The sequence below is a fragment of the Montipora capricornis genome, chromosome 3 (genome assembly GCF_036669925.1).
Source record: "Montipora capricornis isolate CH-2021 chromosome 3, ASM3666992v2, whole genome shotgun sequence".
In the NCBI taxonomy this organism is placed as follows: Eukaryota; Metazoa; Cnidaria; class Anthozoa; order Scleractinia; family Acroporidae; genus Montipora; species Montipora capricornis.
The window spans coordinates 59,385,555-59,403,234 of NC_090885.1; the positions used below are offsets into that span (position 1 = coordinate 59,385,555).

The 17,680-nt window shown below is 39.8% G+C and overlaps 1 protein-coding gene and 1 long non-coding RNA gene across 2 annotated transcripts; one reads left to right on the forward strand and one right to left on the reverse strand.

The window, feature by feature from the left end:
• Positions 1–6,968: 6,968 nt before the first annotated feature.
• Positions 6,969–15,581, forward strand: LOC138043517 (matrix metalloproteinase-14-like). Its single transcript, XM_068889825.1, has 4 exons — positions 6,969–7,176; positions 7,251–7,644; positions 10,954–11,256; positions 12,647–15,581. The coding sequence occupies exons 1-4, from the start codon at positions 7,060–7,062 to the stop codon at positions 13,270–13,272; spliced, it is 1,440 nt and encodes a 479-aa protein (XP_068745926.1). The 5' UTR covers positions 6,969–7,059; the 3' UTR covers positions 13,273–15,581.
• A 136-nt stretch (positions 15,582–15,717) lies between these two features.
• On the reverse strand, positions 15,718–17,325 carry LOC138043518 (uncharacterized). The gene is made up of 2 exons (XR_011131277.1): positions 17,201–17,325; positions 15,718–16,575 (listed from the first exon to the last, which is right to left on the reverse strand). It is a non-coding gene; the product is annotated as an uncharacterized lncRNA (long non-coding RNA).
• Positions 17,326–17,680: the final 355 nt, after the last annotated feature.

The window sequence follows — 17,680 nt, forward strand, 5'->3', positions numbered from 1 at the left end:
CTGTAGAAAAAGCTATTTTATTCGCCGATCAACTCGAAACTTCAAAATCCCCCCCCCCCCCTCTCCCCCCATGGCAAAGCCCGGGCATTCGATCGAACTTTTGAAGATTAGATCGTTCCAATTCCCGCCCCCTCGGGCCAAAATGGTGTTTAAATGCTCTACTCCTATCGTCGGATTTGTCTGTCATACCCTGTTAAAGGACAATCGTCGTCGGCTCCTGTGGTCTAAATAGAGCTTGTGTATAAACATGCTAACACATGTTTCGTGACCCTTTATATGATGATGCCGTTTTTATCGGACTTGAGCTACTACAAAAACACAATTTTAAAATTGAAACTATTAAAAGTGACTTGAAAATTGAATTAATTAAGTTGGACAATGTCAATACGCAAGTATAAGCTGCTCTAACCCCGAAACACGGCAAAGGAACTGTATACTTATCAACAACAGAGCATAGAGTGTTTACGACTGCATATATTTTCATAGTTCACTGTCGGTTAATTACCTCTAACAGAAACTTACAGCATTCAGAGCTTTAACAATGAAATGGACGGTGTGAAAACGTACCACATTGTATTCTCTCTATAGTATGACAAAGACGAATTACGCAGCCAAAATTCCTTTGCAGACAACTTTCGAAGATCTTTTTTGTAAGCCAATCGCTCGCAAATGCTATATCTCTTCCTTTAAACACTTCCATCTCATCCAAACATCCATGCATGTGTTTTATAGCTGTTAGCGACTTCGGCGCCCGAAAAAAAAAATCATGGCACTTCCGGTTCAATTTTCCCCACCCCACGCAGGCAAAGGTCAGATTCCCCACTCCTCGGGCACGGAAGATAGTCAAATGCCCAGGAAGATGGGGGAGGGGGGGGGGGGAGGGATGTTGAAGTTTCGATTTGATCGGCGCATTAGTCTGTTTGTCCTGCAAGTGGGAACCTGATATCTCCGACTATATCCTTAGGTTAAAGCTACGTTTGTTTGGCTGTGGTAAAAATTTGCACACTAGATTGATGTCCAGAAACGTTTTGACTGTTTGAACTTGTCTCCCTTCCTAGTGGGGCTTACATGTAAATCCCCCTTTTATTGTAATTGGAGTCAACTTTCTCACCTATGGTCACGAGGCCTTCATTAGATTTCTTAGTGGGTAGGTGCCGCAAAGAGCTCTAGCTTGCGATGAGTAGCGACAAAACCAGCATATTAGGACTGACGCAAATTATCATTCGGGCTAGACTAGAAACATTACTCACTATTATTTCAAAATCAAAAAAGCTTTAACTTTGTATAGAAAACCTAGCAAAACTTCGTGAAGTGTCTGGTCACTCGCTTACTATTACAATCAAATCAAACTGGGTGTACGTTTGTATCAGTTCCCGTTGCCGTGATCATGTGGTCTGTCTGTCCTTTATTCGTGATTAAGATTAACCAGTCGCCATAAGTATGTCGCGGTTACACTCTTTTTTTTTCAAGATGCATCAGGTGTTTGATCACGAGGAAAGTTCGCTGATCAATCACCTGATCAAATTCCTGAGGGTTAATTAAGCTAATTCGGAAGCCACTGGAAAATGTTTCGGCTAAAGTGGGTTTCTTTGGGGAATGCCGCCATCGCCAGACATACACCTGTTGAGAGAGCCTTATTAAAGAGAGTGATGTTGTGAAAAATGATAAGGTGATAAAGGAAGTACAGGAATCTAGTCTTCGCAGGTTTAGATAAACGAATTTCGTGTTTTAAAACGGAAACAAAACGTAATGAGTGTCTCTGTTTAATCCCACACGCGTGGTTGAATGTTAGGCAACATTGTAGTAGTGTACGATCCTTTAAATAGCTTTTGTTTATAAACAGTAACCACAAGTTGATTCGTCAGGTCAGAGGCATGTAATATTCGCCAATTTGAGATCCCTACACTTCTCGGTTCTCAATAAAGGAGCTCAATTTGCGATAGAACTAACACTGAGTTGAGGTGCGCGGCTACCCTACTTCTTTCAGTAATGTTAACAGACGGCATTTTTTTTTTTTTTTTTTCATGCACCCCCTTTTTAACCTCTTGTATATTGATGATTTTGCCAGTCTTATATAACCCTGGGAGCACAAAGTCCAATTTGACAACGGCGTAAACTTCTTTATTTCTTTATGCTTTGCTATTCGTAGACAGAGCAAAGTGCGCGCTTCAAAAAGACCGCTATGGATCTGATCATGTAGTTTCACTGCTCCGAACAAATACGTTTGGAATCACTTTTACGCAATCTCATCTAAGTGGTGACGTTTGCAATGCCAATCGGAAAGCTTAGAAAAAAAGCAATTCGTCGGAATAATGTAGCTCTACTTCTGAAATGTTCCAGTAAAATATTGTGATAATCGTCAGAATCGACAAGAATGTTGTTATACCATAACAACTGGCACTTGTGAGAAAAAAAATGCCCCAAACGTGTGGTGGAGAACACGTCGCAAAGCCATTCACGGTACTTTTGAAGACTCTCTCGAGAGCCCGAAATGTACTATACTAACATTAAAGCAAGTTTTAGGAAGTTCAACTATTAGAATTTTTACTCAAGTGGTGCAACACTGACAAGTCCGATCGACCTACAACATGTCACAGACCCGGAGCCTGACCAGAAGCACCCCAATACACCAGCCAATAATACAGTAAACACCAGCATATAAGAACCTAGAGTTTTCCAAGTTAGGCTAATAAGGTCCTATAAAAATGGTATTTACGGTTGTTTTAGGCTATCTAGGCTCTTAAATTGATTCTCATTTCCACAAACGATATCTACTCTACGATGTGGTATGACTGATTTCCTCTGATGAGGACACCGTGAGACCTTTATCTCATAACCATGAAATTTAAGTTTTGAACAAGATCTTTGTAGTTTTTAAACTGGAAGTCGCCTGATATTTCAAGGCCATTTCTCTAATACGAACTTGTTTAATTTTTTAAGCTGACCTGCTTCTTATGTAAGGGGGGTTAAAAACAAATTTTTAGCCTAACTATTTCTTAAATTGTTTGGTCTTATATGCAGGTGTTTACTGTATTTGACCCGTTTAACAGTGCGCACCCTCTGTTTGTTGAAGCACCTCCGAAAATTTCTCAGTTTGCAAAGTGAAGCAAGCGAGAGGCGGTAACTCCATGGTTGAAAAGTATCTCTTTTTCGTCGCCGGGTAAGCGCATTAGAAATCGCTCTCGAAATAGTTCGAATAGCGACACGAAAGAGACCGTTCTTTGACATGTCTGCAGAGAACCTGTTCACATTCATGATCCCCGTTATATCACTGCGTTGTCTTATTGCCATGATTTTATGTACTTTTGGTTTCCCTTGTAAAGATCCCCATTAGCCATTGGCTGTCACTGTATGGCCTTTTAAAATACAACTATAATGATAGCATGTATGTGCACCGAAAACTCGTGAACGAAAAAAACGTGACTATCAAAGCACAGACCACACCGAGCATGCAGCCCCTTCCGATTTTAATTAAGCTAACGAGGCAAACTGACATTTTCCTAGGGGGTGGGAAGAGATTAATGATCTGAAAATACAATCGCGCGAATTCTCTTTCCCGTAGGGTAAAAAAAAAGAAGAAGCTAAAAGTAGAAATATGGGAAAGTCATGAAAAAGATAAAGGAAGTGAAAAGTCATAAAGATAGACTTATTGAATTCCTGATATTTTATTCTTTTTTGGTCGGAAAAATATGTATAGAGTTCCTTAACTGGGAAGATCCAAAACCCATGAAACCCTTCATCGACTACGCCCCTGTCCCAAGAAATTTCTAATTGAACGTTCCGCTCGCAGAGACCTCGCAGAGCTCTTACGGTAAATTATTCAATCAACGCTTTTGAATTCACACGCGACTCGAAAGCTTTGATTCGGTAACGTTTTGACTTTAACCACATGAAAGAGCTCTAAACATTCGGATAGAAAGATTAGCGGCTCTCTTTTTGGTTTCTGTGCAGTTGTTCAAGTTGCGTAATTCAAAAATGTTTGTAAACATTGCAGTCATGTCGCGAGTTTTTCCTACGGCCCGGATGTATTATGTTCACTTGTCGTCAGATAATCGTAATCCAGGGATTTACATTTAAGTAATTCCACGCAACCTGCAGGCAAGAGACAAGTTCAATCTGGACTCCCTGGGATACTGCCATTAATTCCGAGGGCTTCCAGTGCTGGCGTAAGTGCTAGCACAAGCATAAACACTGCTAGCGTTCGAAAATTATGTTGCTTGTCTTGTGTAGTATGTGTGAACCAGCCCTTATGCCTTATGGGTCATGTTACTGTTTTTTTTCCCTCAATTCGACGACGTACGACCCTTGTGAAAATAAACGTTTTAGATTAAATTAAGACAAACCCAGCTGCAGTGGATGTTTTCAGGCATAATGGGTTGTACTGTTCAACTGATGGAAGATTAGGGACTAGCTCTGGTTCCACCCTAACCGAAAGACTTCTTTTTGTTGAAACTAAAAAAAGAAAAGAAAATCATTTTTTTTATTCGAGGCGTATTACAATTTGCTTCTTTTGGCATGGTGGTTTTCAAGGGTATAAAAACAGCTCTTCTGGCCATAGCTATAATCCGAACGAAATCTTTATATTACTTCAGAGAGAGTTTCCGAAACCAAGCATAATTTCTCTGCCCCTATCCAGGGATTAAATGGGTTACTTCCTGACAGGAATTATCTAAATCTACTGCTACTACTCGAGGGCTTTTCAAGAATCTTGAGTCGAAGGTTATCAAGAGTCTGACGTTAATAAGTTCGGTAGTGTGTTAATTGCGTAACAGCTTAATGAGGTGCAAATGATACGCCGTGTGGTTTTTTAGCAATCCGGCGGTTTTGGATACTTTGCGCTATTCTCGCTTCAATCGGACTTTGTTCTTCTACGGTTACATAAGGTCGGCAAAGATCTAAGAACAAACTTAAATGAGACAGGGCTTTCATGAGCGCGTCTCCTTCTTTCTTTGATAAAAAAAGAGGGTATAGAGTGTTCAAAAAGGCAACGTACTGCTTCTTACCACAAGTTATATGCGAACCATTCGCAAGAAACCGCAGAATTACGTCACAGCAGCGACCCGTGTGGAAGTTTACGACTATTTAAACATTGTTGAAATTGTTTTTGCGACACTGTCTTCCGTTGAAAAACATGAAAACTGTATATCCTTTCCTACTAGGAATAATTATGTCGGAAAGTCTTGCATTTCCTTTATCGCCTTATCATTTTTCACAACATTATCATCAATCCCCTCCTTTGCTTTTCCTGTTGTTAAGGATTGCCCCTTTAACAGGTGTATGAATGGGGGCCTATATCAGAGAAACATGCCACACATAATTAGGAATGTGATCGGGTGAGGAATGTTCAGTTTGTCTTGTTCAATTTAAATATTGTTACTTTTTTTTAATAAAGAGAGTCTCCGGATAAGGAGAATCTTCCAGCGAGTTTGGGCAGCTCCCTGTTGGGTCTATGGCTCCGTTGTTGGACTGAGTTACGTACCGGTAGCAGAAGTTTTTCGGCCTTTCTTGTGCTAATGCTAAAGTGGCTTTCATATATGCGAAGACCTCCAATCTCAAATTGCTTCATTTCCTCAGTTTAAATATATGTCCTTACTGTTGTAACTCGCATTTCTGACCTTGAAAACTAAATCAATCATTTGTTTTCATTTTGTGTAGATAAGGAAGGAAAGTAATAACATTCCATTCGGTTGTTACCGCTTGGAGGGTCACAAACCTAAAATAGCCAGTATTGATTTAACCCATACCAAAACACAGTCACTTTGTATTTAAAAAATCATATCATATCCTCAGAATGAAATAGGGTTCAAAGTTTAGTCTTTCCTCGTGAACTTGAAGGCAATGGCCACGGATGCCACTGGAAAGTTTCATTTAATTCACAGGGTGTTCTGATAATTAACAATCAGACGGGTCCTGTTCACTTACTATCGCAATTTTAGGCTGAAGGGTTTTAATCAAACCGATTTGATTGGATTGCGATCTCTCTTACAAAAAAAAAATTCCTTTTACCGCCGTCAGTTGCAGACTTATTCACGCTCATGAAAGTTGAACTGCAGTTATGGTCTTTATTTGATTTTATTTCCCATTCTACCTGCCGCTGGCTTTTATGGAAAGTCTATATATTAAGGCACCAGAAGCTGTTCAAGGGGTCGTTATAAGCTAATAATGGACCCATTTTTAAGACGGCCGCCAAAGGGGTGCAGCTGTATGCATGCGAAGGTCTGCAAGGGGATACCTTCTCCTTGAGGGTTTGAAGTCGTTCGCAAAAAAAAGCAAAAAGCGATTTTTTCCCGTCTGACCGATGCCTACAAGTGTATAGTTTCCTCTTTCCAGTAATGGGGGCCGGGCTATCGAAAAGGCTTAAAATCGAGCAACCTTACTAATCTTTTCGTATAATCCGAATTTGTGAAGCGTTTTTTTCTAGCTTTTGCGTTTAGATTATTATTATTATTATTATTATTGTTATTATTATTATTATTATTAATTTTTGTTAGTTCCTCAAAGCTTAATTCGCCCAACGGTTCTTTTAGTTTGAAATACTAGCTTATTACCAACTAGAATCCCGACAGTAAAATGAGTTTGCTGGGATAAAACACGGGGGACATGCCTATGGGGAAGATATACGGAGACGAAAAGTATGCTTTTCATTGTAAGCTGAGTGGGTGGTCTATCTCAGCAAACGCTTGTAAAATTATTTCTACTCTGCAGCAGCATTCCACTAGTTCCATAAATTAGTTTCGCGTTACTTGGTACACTGAAAATTCCATTGTTTTTTTGTTTTATTTTGGCGGCAATCTATCGGCCACGAGGGAAGACACCGACTGAACATGCATCTGCTTACCATAAGGTGACTCCCTCTTCTCAAATTCCACAACATTTCCAACCAATCAGATTTGACTTTGAAACACTATTAATAAGCGTTCGTATCGTCCTTTCATTCATTCATTCATTCATATAGTAATAATAGAAGAGGTAGACTAGATTGTATTTCTAGTGACCACTAACGACCCTGATTACTACTGAAGACACTGAACGGTGTGTAACGGGCGACCACACTAGAACATGGAATTAGCTATTTATCAAGTGGCCTTTACACTCACGATGCTGTTTAGCGGATCTGACACGAAGTCCATTAGCTTCTCAGGACAACCTCGTGTGATACGAGCGAATGAACCTAGCGTAAGTACTGTTGTGGTAATGCGTATTTGGTTTCATTATTGATATGAGCTCCAATGTGTCTTTCCGGTTTACAGGAACATTCTCGCATTTCCCAGCCTCAAAGCTCACCGGATAACTCCTCACCAAGTGAAAGAATTGAATCAAAAGACAAGGTGTCTCATTTTGAGGTCGTGCAAAACCGGAAAATGTGCGCCACTGAAAGATCAGACTTTCCCGGCGCTCCAAAAATAAAACTTAATTTCAGGCCAAAACTGCGTTTCCGTCGTTATGCCACTGGTCCGTCGTGGTATCATCCTGTTGTAACATGGTACGTGCCGAACTTTACATGGTGGACACCTCCGCTTACTCACACTCAAGTCAAAGAAACAATGGCTAAGGCGTTTCAAATGTGGTCAGAAGTTTGTCCGTTGCAGTTCCGATACCAAGACCCACCAGTAATTGCTGACATAGAAATCACTTTTGGCAGCTGTGAGTAGAATACGATTTTTGATCAATGTCTAATTAGTTCTTTCATGAACACCCGCTGAAACGAGTTATCCTTTTTATTTGGGCCGTTTACGTAGTAATATGATTTTAATTTTCGTGAGGATCATTGCTAAAAGGTGAGAGCTTTGGTGAAGGGATTTCTTGCAAACACAAAAAATAAAATTATCATTTACCTTTGTATTCGTAAGATTCTGAGTCACGATTGACGACAATCAGGCGTCATTCGCAATTTCCCACTCAAGGGTTTGTAAACTATAATCCACCAGAATCTTCTGGCAAACCAGTAACGTGGACACTATTGGTGGCTGGTTGTTTAACTACTCTATAAAATTATTCTGCCAAGAATTGCAAGAGGTCATCTGCAGGCCAAATGGTTTCGAAAGATTGGGTTCCGAATCACGTTACCTCTTTAGCTGCCTGCTGAGTTTTGGCCAGGAAAGAAACAAGTTACATGCTTTAAATACATGACACTATATTGCCGCCTCTCATCAGTATCGTTTATTGTTAATATTATAAAGTTTATGACCGCATTTCCTTTTTTCGGGTCATTCCCTGTTCTACATGGGTGGCCCACAATCAAAGCCATCTTAGTTGTTTTCATGTCACGAACCAAGAGTTTTTAAGTGTATAAAAAAACATATAAATAAATACGTTTGAATTGGCGCCTTTCCGTTTCCTTATTTTTTGCCTTGCTTAATTTCGTCAGCAAAAAATTAATGTGCCAATCAAGAAAGCATTCCTTTAGGAAACCGTTTTACTCTAAAAGAAGCAACTGTCTCCATTTCATTTATTATGAATATAAAGTGCTGCAATTAGTTCAAGTAATCGCGTGGGCCCGAGGGCAATTGTAGTTGATTTCACGCGTATTTTCAAAAGCCCCACAAAAAGGTTGCGTGGATGGTTCTGTGAAGTAACCTTTTTAATGGGAATCTGACATCACGTCAATCAGAACGTGCATGTGTAACTAGTCCCAGTTCTCTGCCGTGCATTTCAGAGGAAAACGTGTAAGAACTCTCAGGAAAGGAAAGGAAGAGGCGGTTGTAGCATGGAATTTCTATTTCGAAGACGACGAGTATCAAAGGAGGGCTTTTTGATGTCATAATCTTTTGAGAAATATGTATATTTTAAATCCACGCTACAGCCCAGAGAATGTGTGTTAATAAGTTCTCATACTGTTGCGTTAAACATTTGCGAAAAGCATAGTTAACTCGCTGAGTTTTAGGCATTTTCTATCATGGTCACGTGATTTACCAAATATGGTTGTTATTCGAACCAGAAAAAGAAATGTATAAATAGGACACACTTCGCAAAAAAGGACAACTGTGGAGTTGATGGGACTCGAGAAATGACTATTTGAATAGGTCCATATCAACGCTTTGGTAGATAGATTCTCCCCTTAAGGTTTGGAAATCGGCCGACTTCCGAGTCTCTTTTCGCCCATCACCCTCCCCCTAAACGCACCCACGTTCCCAGGGTCTCTTTGTTGTTGAGACCCTGGGAACGAGAATGCCTCTAACTCCCGAGAATGTATGCGTTTGTTAAATCCATGTTGTTAAGACTTACGATGATGTCAAATAACTAAGCATAAGGAACTTTGACAACGAAAAAAAAAGTGCCTGTAAATAGGATATCGTTTGAAAAAAGATGGGGCAAAAAGCGTGGAAGTTGGAATTTCAAAAAGGCAGTTGCTTCACGCATCTTTTGCGGCGGTAGATAAATTGAGAGTTTGCAAAAACTTTAGAGTGGGTGAATAATATTACACTTTTCGTAGTTCACTTGCTTCTTCATCTACATACAAAAGAATTCAAAGCTAAAACCGTAAGGCAGATGCTAGCTGATGCTTTAATACAAATAAAATTGACTCGGCTTAGCACTATTTGTTCCAATATTTTTTCAGACTTACATTGACACTTCTTTTAACTCAACTTTATCACAGCTTCGTGAAATACAAATAGGAAAAGCTGTCAGATTGAACTAAGGTGATCAATAGTCAGGCATTCGTCAAATATGAATGGCCGTTTTTATGCTAGAGACGTTAAAGTCGTCAAGACGCATTTAACTTTTGAGATGTTAAAGCCGTCTGGTGTAAAAACGGGACGCACAAAAGTAGACGACCTAACAGAAAAAAAAAAACTTTTTGTGAAAAAAGACTGGGTTCTATCCTCGAAAGACACTGGAGACGAGGAAACTCGGCGCCAAATAAACTTGAAGCGCGCGAGTATACAAACAAAATAAACATGACGGAATTACAACTTCTTAAGTTAAAATATGAAGATTGGCTGACTTTTTCAGTGCCAGAGTCTCTAAAGTCAATGCAAATTCATTTCGGTAGTCTGCGAGAACAGATACAAATACTTTAAGCCCCACTTCACTCCACTTCCTCCCTCGCGACTCCTTCAAACTTTCCTTGGCCGCTATGTTATTTAAGCGCTAAGCCTCGATTTCAAAATTAAACGCTAACTCGTGCCAGTCGTCTGTGGACGAGTAAGGGCTAAATGCGTCCCAGTAAGGGCGTCCCGTTTTTATACTAGAGTGGCTGACGTTAAAGTCGTCTCGACGACGCGAGACGACTTTAACGTCTCAGACGACTTTAACGTCTCTAGCATAAAAACGGCCAATATTCCAATTGAAGGAAGGCATATTGGCCGCGTCTACGAAAGACACCCATATTCAACCTAGGAAAAATGAGGATCACCAATTTAATCTAGGTAAAAACGGATTCAACCTGAGAACGGATTTAATTTTACCAGCAACATATTTATATTTAAGTATAAATGTTGCAGTTATTTTTACTTTTCAATTTTCCGCAATTCAGCACCTATTTCCCCTAGAAAATGTTGCAAATATGTGAAAGGAATGCTACAAAAGCGCTTAGCTACTTCAAAGGGAGTCCAGTTAAACAAACTTAAAGAAGAAATTCAATTGAAAGGTGACCTTTCAAAAACTCAAATGTACCGTAAGAGGCCATCAGTTGGCTATTTACAAAACCGCAGCTGAGTTGAAGAAAGATTTATCCAAGTTAATAGTTAGAGTCAGTGAGATTTAAACCCTGCGCAAGCACTGAACCACGACTCCTCCAAATGTCTAATGTCTATTCAGTTGTTTTAATGACTGAAATTTTATTAGAAGCCGGGAAGCGACGTGATTATTTTCGGTCGGTTTACCGACCACTACATTGCTTTTACAAAATTGTGCCATGAGGGAGTGTTTGGGTTTAGTTCACATTCTTTAAAGGTCTATTAAGTACGGAAGGATATGGATCCACTAATTATCTACCCTTCTCTTTATTAGGGTGGCATAACCAATGTCCCTCGCCCTTTGATGGTCGGGGAGGAGTCTATGCACATGCCTTTTTCCCAGGCTCACGAAGAATCGATGGAGATATACACTTTGATGTCGATGAAGACTGGAATATTGATGGTTCAAAGCCCTTCCCAAAAATATCGTTTTTTTATGTAGCAGTCCACGAGATTGGTCATAGCTTGGGCTTAAAGCACTCGCATGTTCCAAACAGCATAATGCATGCCACTTACCGCCATACAAACAATGTTATCTTACATAACGACGACATCAATGGCATCCAGAGCTTGTACGGTAAGTGCTTTTCATTTCCACCTGTTTTCTGTTCGAATTTCTCCTTAATGTTAAAGGAGCCGAGGGGGTTTGGACAACTACATTGCAACCTGCCTGGCTTCAGCTCAATGTGTTTTAGGAAGCCGCACTGCTGACTGCTAAGACAGGGACAGGCGGAGTTGGAGGGGGAGAGATTTAGGAGAAAACAACATCCTCCCTCTCTGCGGCCCCTGTAAGAAAGACGCAGTTACTACCGCATTTAGTAGAGGTCATCCATCACATGACTTTTAACTGCAATTTGAAATTAGTAAGCACTATTAATTATTTTCAAAGGGCGAGTGCTCATTTAGTCCAAATTGCACGAAAAAATGATGTGATAACTACGATATCATATACATAGGAATTTTCGAGGTGACAATGTCGTAATTAAGCAGAAATAGCACACTCGTCATCCTGGGCTCGCATTTGATTTGCTATCTGTGAGTTTGTTTGATCATCGACCAATCAAAATGTTTGTGTGTTATCTCCTTTTTTGCACTGAATTACCTATTTTCTGCACTGTGTTAATTCAAAACTACATTTCTCTTAACCAATCAGAACTGAGTAATTTTCTCATGTATATTATTCAGTAGAAGTAATCACGTGATTCGGGAGCCCATTATCCGGGGCTTCCATACGTATTGTACCCTCGAGTCAACCCCGTTACGTGTCTTTTTATTTTTAGAACTTCTATATTTTGAAATACCTTGAAGTTCGTGTTTTTTGTGTGCTGCATGTGACGTAATCAGTGGATGGCCATAGGCCTCTTATGATTGGCTATTGTGAAAACAACCACGAAAACTTCCCTGGAAAGTGCCTTCTAAAAATAGAAAGATACAGGTCAGGGTTGACTCAGAGGGTTAAAAGGGTAGATGGAGGCGCCGGGTAACGGGTTCCTCATGCATGATTTCAAGTGTAGGATCAATCAGCTAGAGTAAATTTTTTTAGACATTTTTAGGCTAGGTCAGTGAGCAAACAACTGCAAAATGACCTATTGATGTGGTATTACCTTGTATTGATACAGACCTCAGGTCTTTTTATCATGCAAATTGTGTTATTGTAATTCTAATCAGTCTACATTACAGTCAAACCAAGTGAAGCGTACCCCTCATGATTGCATTAATGAAGTGATTATTTGAAACTTGAACCCGCTAGTCGTTTCAAGAATGCAATAATAACATTAAAAAAGTACAAAGGTTTATAATCAAAGTAGGGTCACCGGCAGCATCGCTTCCATTCTTAGGCCAGGTAACTTAGTTACAACAGTAAAATGGTCTATTCTGTACAATCTCGTTGTACTCGCTCGTCTTTTATCCTTTTTTTTTTTCTTTATCACTGCGTTAACTGTGTGTTCGGTTTGCTTGAATCACAGGAAAATGCAATCCTTCGAAAATATCTTCCATGTGTGAATCACGCCATTACAGGACTCACATTGTTGTTGGAGACTATTATTGGGCCCTGGACGACCGAAACAGAAACACTGTGCGCGGATACCCACGGCCAGTGACAGAAGTCATGCCAAACCTTGGCTACCCTATTGATGAAATGTTTGTTTGGCCCGGAAATAAGGCAACTTACATATTTAAGGGTCACTGGTACTGGAAGTACAACGTACAAAGTAAAACTGTTCAAGGGCACTATTATCCTCTACGAATTGAACAGCATTGGCCTGGTGTCCAGGCTCCAATTGATGCAGCAACTAACTGGGACGATAGCTCTAGTTACTTTTTTAAGGGTACCAAGGTGTTCAGATACAACAGCAGTGCAGACGCAGTCGATAGAGTCAGCACCATAGCAAATGAGTTTCCGAACCTTCCGAGAAATTTACAACGAATTGACACTGCTTTTAAGTGGACAACCCCAGGCGGGGACCATCAAGTGTACTTATTTAGCGGTAATAAATTCTGGAAGACAACTTCACTAAGTCCCCCTGTATTTTCGGCAGCGTATTCAATCAATGATCAGTATCATGGTTTTCAGACTATCTGCGTTCCTTAGATCCATGGGGTTGCACAGTAATTTAAAGAACTCTATCATTTCGTTCAAAAAGAAATTCATTGAAACCTTCTCGGTAGCCTTTTTCAATGTCATTCTGCCACGGTGAGAGTTTGAGGAAAGGAATTTTTTTTTCCGAACAAGGTAAGACCAACTATGTCAATCATCAACGTTATGTTCTGTTTGGGGTGATTTGCAACCAATCACTAGAGGCGCATAACGATGCTGCAATGTACAATTGCTGGTGGACGAACAAAAGAAGCTAATGAGAGGTCTTCTAGTTTTCGTCCACCAACATGGCGGCGATGAGGTAACGTGAAAACCATGCATTAGCTCGGAAGACCTTAGACAGCAATGACCAGGACCAGGTGTCTGATCACCGGTTTTCGTTAAAACACTAGTTTTGCTGGGGGTGCTCAGTCTCGCGGGCTCAGAAAACCTGTTTGTGGTCATTATTATTTAAGGTTTTTCCATTAGCTCCACTTATTATGGGATCCTTTACTGACGTCATTGTTAACATTTTTATTTCATTAACGTACGAGGTTAGTCAAAAAAAAGTATCATGCTATTTACTAATTGACTTCAAAAGGTTTACAAAAAACTTGTTAAATCTTAGCTCTATACCCAATTTAAGCAGTTTAGACCTAGCTGTGATAACGAGCTACTTTATTAGCCATCAAAAACTGATAGATTTTCTTGGGTTGCAAGGGCGCTATTGATCCCATATATTCTTTGTAAGATTCAAAAATTCCGTATTTATTCATCAAACCATTGTTATGTGTCCCTAGGGTTTAGTTGCGAACAACCTGTTTTAAAGTAAGTTTTTTATTCTGGAAAATTCAGGTTTCAACCCTATAGAACATGTATTTTACTTCAGCTGGTTGCGATTACATGTGTAAATAGGCCGACCAGTTGCCTTAAAGCTTACAAAATTGGCAGTCGCTTGTCTGATAGGCGAAATGTTTCTATCCTTGAGAAGAGTCACAAATTGTTTTGCATTCCAGTTTTGAGAGACTTTTTGCAATGCAAATCAGTTTGTAACGTCATCTCAGGAATAGGCTCTGCCTCATACCAGCTCGACCGTGGAAAACGGGACTGCCAATTTTGTGAGCTTTACGCAACTCATGGGGAATAACAACCGGTTAACGTAGAATACACGTTTTATGGGGCTGAAATTTGACTTTTCCGAAATAAGAAATGTTCATAATGGGCCAGCACTTTAACCCTTTCCAGCCCGAGGGGGCCCCTCTTTACGGGTAAATCGTCTGGTGCTAGCAAGAGCCCATGAGTAGGACCTTGCCCTATGAGTCAACCTTTGCCCGTATCGTTCTATTTTTAGAACGCCACGAGTTCTTCGGCTCTGCACACACTGTTTAGAATGGCCAATCAGAATAAAATTATTGTGGAACAAAGACAAAAATAGCAAAAACAATGTATGCAAATTGATGTAAATTGTTGTAAATGTGAGTTTCTTGCTGAAGGATTAGTTCTAAAAATAGAAAGATACGCGCAAAGGTTGACTCAAGGGTATACTGCACAGGGAGGCTCCTAGTCATGGGCTCCTGCACCGTGCTAGACAGTAAAAAATATAAGTGTCACTCTTAATTAGGCAGGAACATCCACAAAAGATTTGCTCGCTTACCAAGTTTTCTGTTCTTTAGAGATATCATTTAGCATCACATTTATCGCAAATGTCAGACCGACATTTGCATTTTGCCAAAACTCAAAGAAAAGAAAAGGGTTTATTTTTGCTTACTATTGTATCCTGTTGGCTTTTTACAACAGAGAGAACATTAGAAAAAGAGAGTTTTTTGGTTTTATGACAAAAACCAGCCTGAAGTTTCCCGTTGGAAGTTTTAAGCTCAGTTTCTTTATTAGTGGAATACAAGCTTTTGCCGTCCAATGCAAAGCAACCAAAAATAAGGTTTGGAAGAGAAAGGCAGCATGTGACTAAGACATCAAATTGAATTTATATTTGATTCTTTTGACTCTGCTGTCGTTGTTTATCGTAACGAAACCGTCAGGAGCCTCTCCTGAAAGCAAATTATCTGTAAATGACAAGAAATTCAACTACTGAACGTTTCCAAACCATGTCATCACCGTGACAGCTATTTTAAAAACTTAGGGCGCTTTCCATTTGACAGAACTGACCGGCCAGACCGGGCATATTGGAAGGACTAACTCTACAACGCATCCACATTAACACATGTCGAGGATGATATATACTCCCCGAGAAGAATGCGAGGGATTATCATGCAAGTTTTCCTTCAAATTGTTGCATTTTCTTTGCAAATTATTGGGTCTGGCCGGCCAGTTCTGACAACAGGAAAGCACCCTTAAAATTGCATTTTTTTTGTAAATACAATGAAAAGTAATTTCCTCTGTCATAATAATGTATTTACGTAGTATTTTGTGACGTGGTTTCTATGAAGCCAAACGAGGTGAACTGACATGGCTCTCCAATACGAGCCGAACACAATTTATTTCTGGTAACGACGAAACAGGGAAATTAAACCCTGTGACAAATCTGTAATTACTAAATGTATATTTGCACAGTTAAGACACATCAACGATAGCCTTTTAGGCGTAGACAAAATAATGTAAAAGTGATTCAACATTGTCAGCCTGCTTAACAAACGTTTTCGTAGAATATTTAATTGTGCCGTTCGAGGGGCGTCCGAAATTCGGAACCTTGAAAAGGCTTTATCAAGCAGCTCTCGTAATGTATAACGTAATTGGCTCGATACCCAAGCCAAAAAGAAAGGACTTAACGATTGAAAGAATGACTTTAACTTAAAAACAATGGAAGCTGCTAACAATACCAAATAATAGCAGGTTACGAGACCTGCTACATTACTGAAACGCTTGCTATGTCAGCTTTGTTATAGCTAAATATCAACTCGACCCACACGTATTTTTACACAAGGGTAATCAGAAGTGTAATTATGTATAGTGTTCTGTATTGTAAATATCTGTATAATGTCTTGAGAAGAAACAGATCGAATCTATCTGGATTTTCCATAGGTGTACATAAAGTCGGATCTTTCCGAGCCTTGTTTATCCATATGCTCCGAATACCAAATACAATTTTTTAATAACTTTAGCAACGTATATCACTTTATTTAATTGTGTAATTATTGGACGATTTGTAGTGATAGACCGCGGTTGTATATTGAAGACGTCGAAATCCACGTGCTGTAATTACGAACTTGAATAAATCCAATACATGTTGAATTTTCTTGCTTAACTTTCATTGAAACCCATCTCTCCTGATCCGTACTTCAAAGAAACCTCTTGCACTGCTAACTGTAATCAAGCGTGAGGCAAATATTACATTATCACGTATGATACTACTACTACTACTACTACTACTACTACTACTGCTGCTGCTGCTGCTGCTGCTACTACTACTACTACTACGTCTAGTAATCAAAGATTATGAGAGTGCGTTCGACGCTGTCACGTAAATATATATACCTAAAATAAATGATTTCCCTATCTGACATTCAACCCCGGTCTATTGCTAAACTGATTGGCAACGAAGGTTTTACAGACAGATATATCATAATGTCAAAGTCCGATTCCAGCTAAGTGGTCCCCTGTGTTGATACGTTGCGTGACAGCGCCAGTTTCCGTAGGCTCACAATTGTTACCCTTCAAATTTCGTGCTAAATGTTCTCACATTAACTGCAAATGTTTGAGCGTAAAAGCTAATTTGTAAAAGTATATTTACATTATTCTTGGCTGGAAGCGGCACAAACATAAGCAAACATTTGCAATCGTCTGCTCGTTTATCGGCAGCGTAAACAAACTCCTTGCAACTGATTCAAGTATTATCCCCGATGAATAAAGTAGACAATATTAACAAATGCTAGGCTCAAAACGTTTAAATAACATCATACTCGAAAGGAATATTGATTATAGTACTTACCCAGCTTCAAAGTTCTACCGCAAAAAGGTAAATCCAACGCTAGCGCTCCGAACACAAAGAAAGAAAGACGAAAGATCAGCCGCAAAGACGCGCTCACATGGCCTGCTCACATGCTCACAAATTTGTCACGTCTTAGTAACGGTACCAGTTTACTGGCCGTGACATGCCCCTGCAAAACTCGGAAGACCTTAGATAACAATGACCTGGACCAGGTTGAGTCCGCGATTCTCGAAGTGTCATGCGGATTTTCCCATAAAAATGCCCTTGAAGCTCATCAAAATGGCGGCGAAAGAGTAGAGTGCTCCATTGTAGGATACATAGTGTATTTAGTCTGGAAAATGTTCTGAAGAGCGTTTCGAATGATTTCACGGGTAAGTCGGCAGGAAGAATGCTTTTTAAATAAAATCTCTGACCTTTACTGTGTGAACACTAGTTTTCTCTCGTGTTTCCGCTACAGTCATTGTTATTTAAATGATGCCT

Coding starts and splice junctions, on each gene's coding strand:
- LOC138043517 (XM_068889825.1), top strand. CDS start 7,060: ATGGAATTAGCTATTTATCAAGTGGCCTTTACACTCACGATGCTGTTT. Junction 7,645..10,953: donor AGAAATCACTTTTGGCAGCT/GTGAGTAGAATA, acceptor TCTCTTTATTAG/GGTGGCATAACCAATGTCCC. Junction 11,257..12,646: donor TGGCATCCAGAGCTTGTACG/GTAAGTGCTTTT, acceptor CTTGAATCACAG/GAAAATGCAATCCTTCGAAA.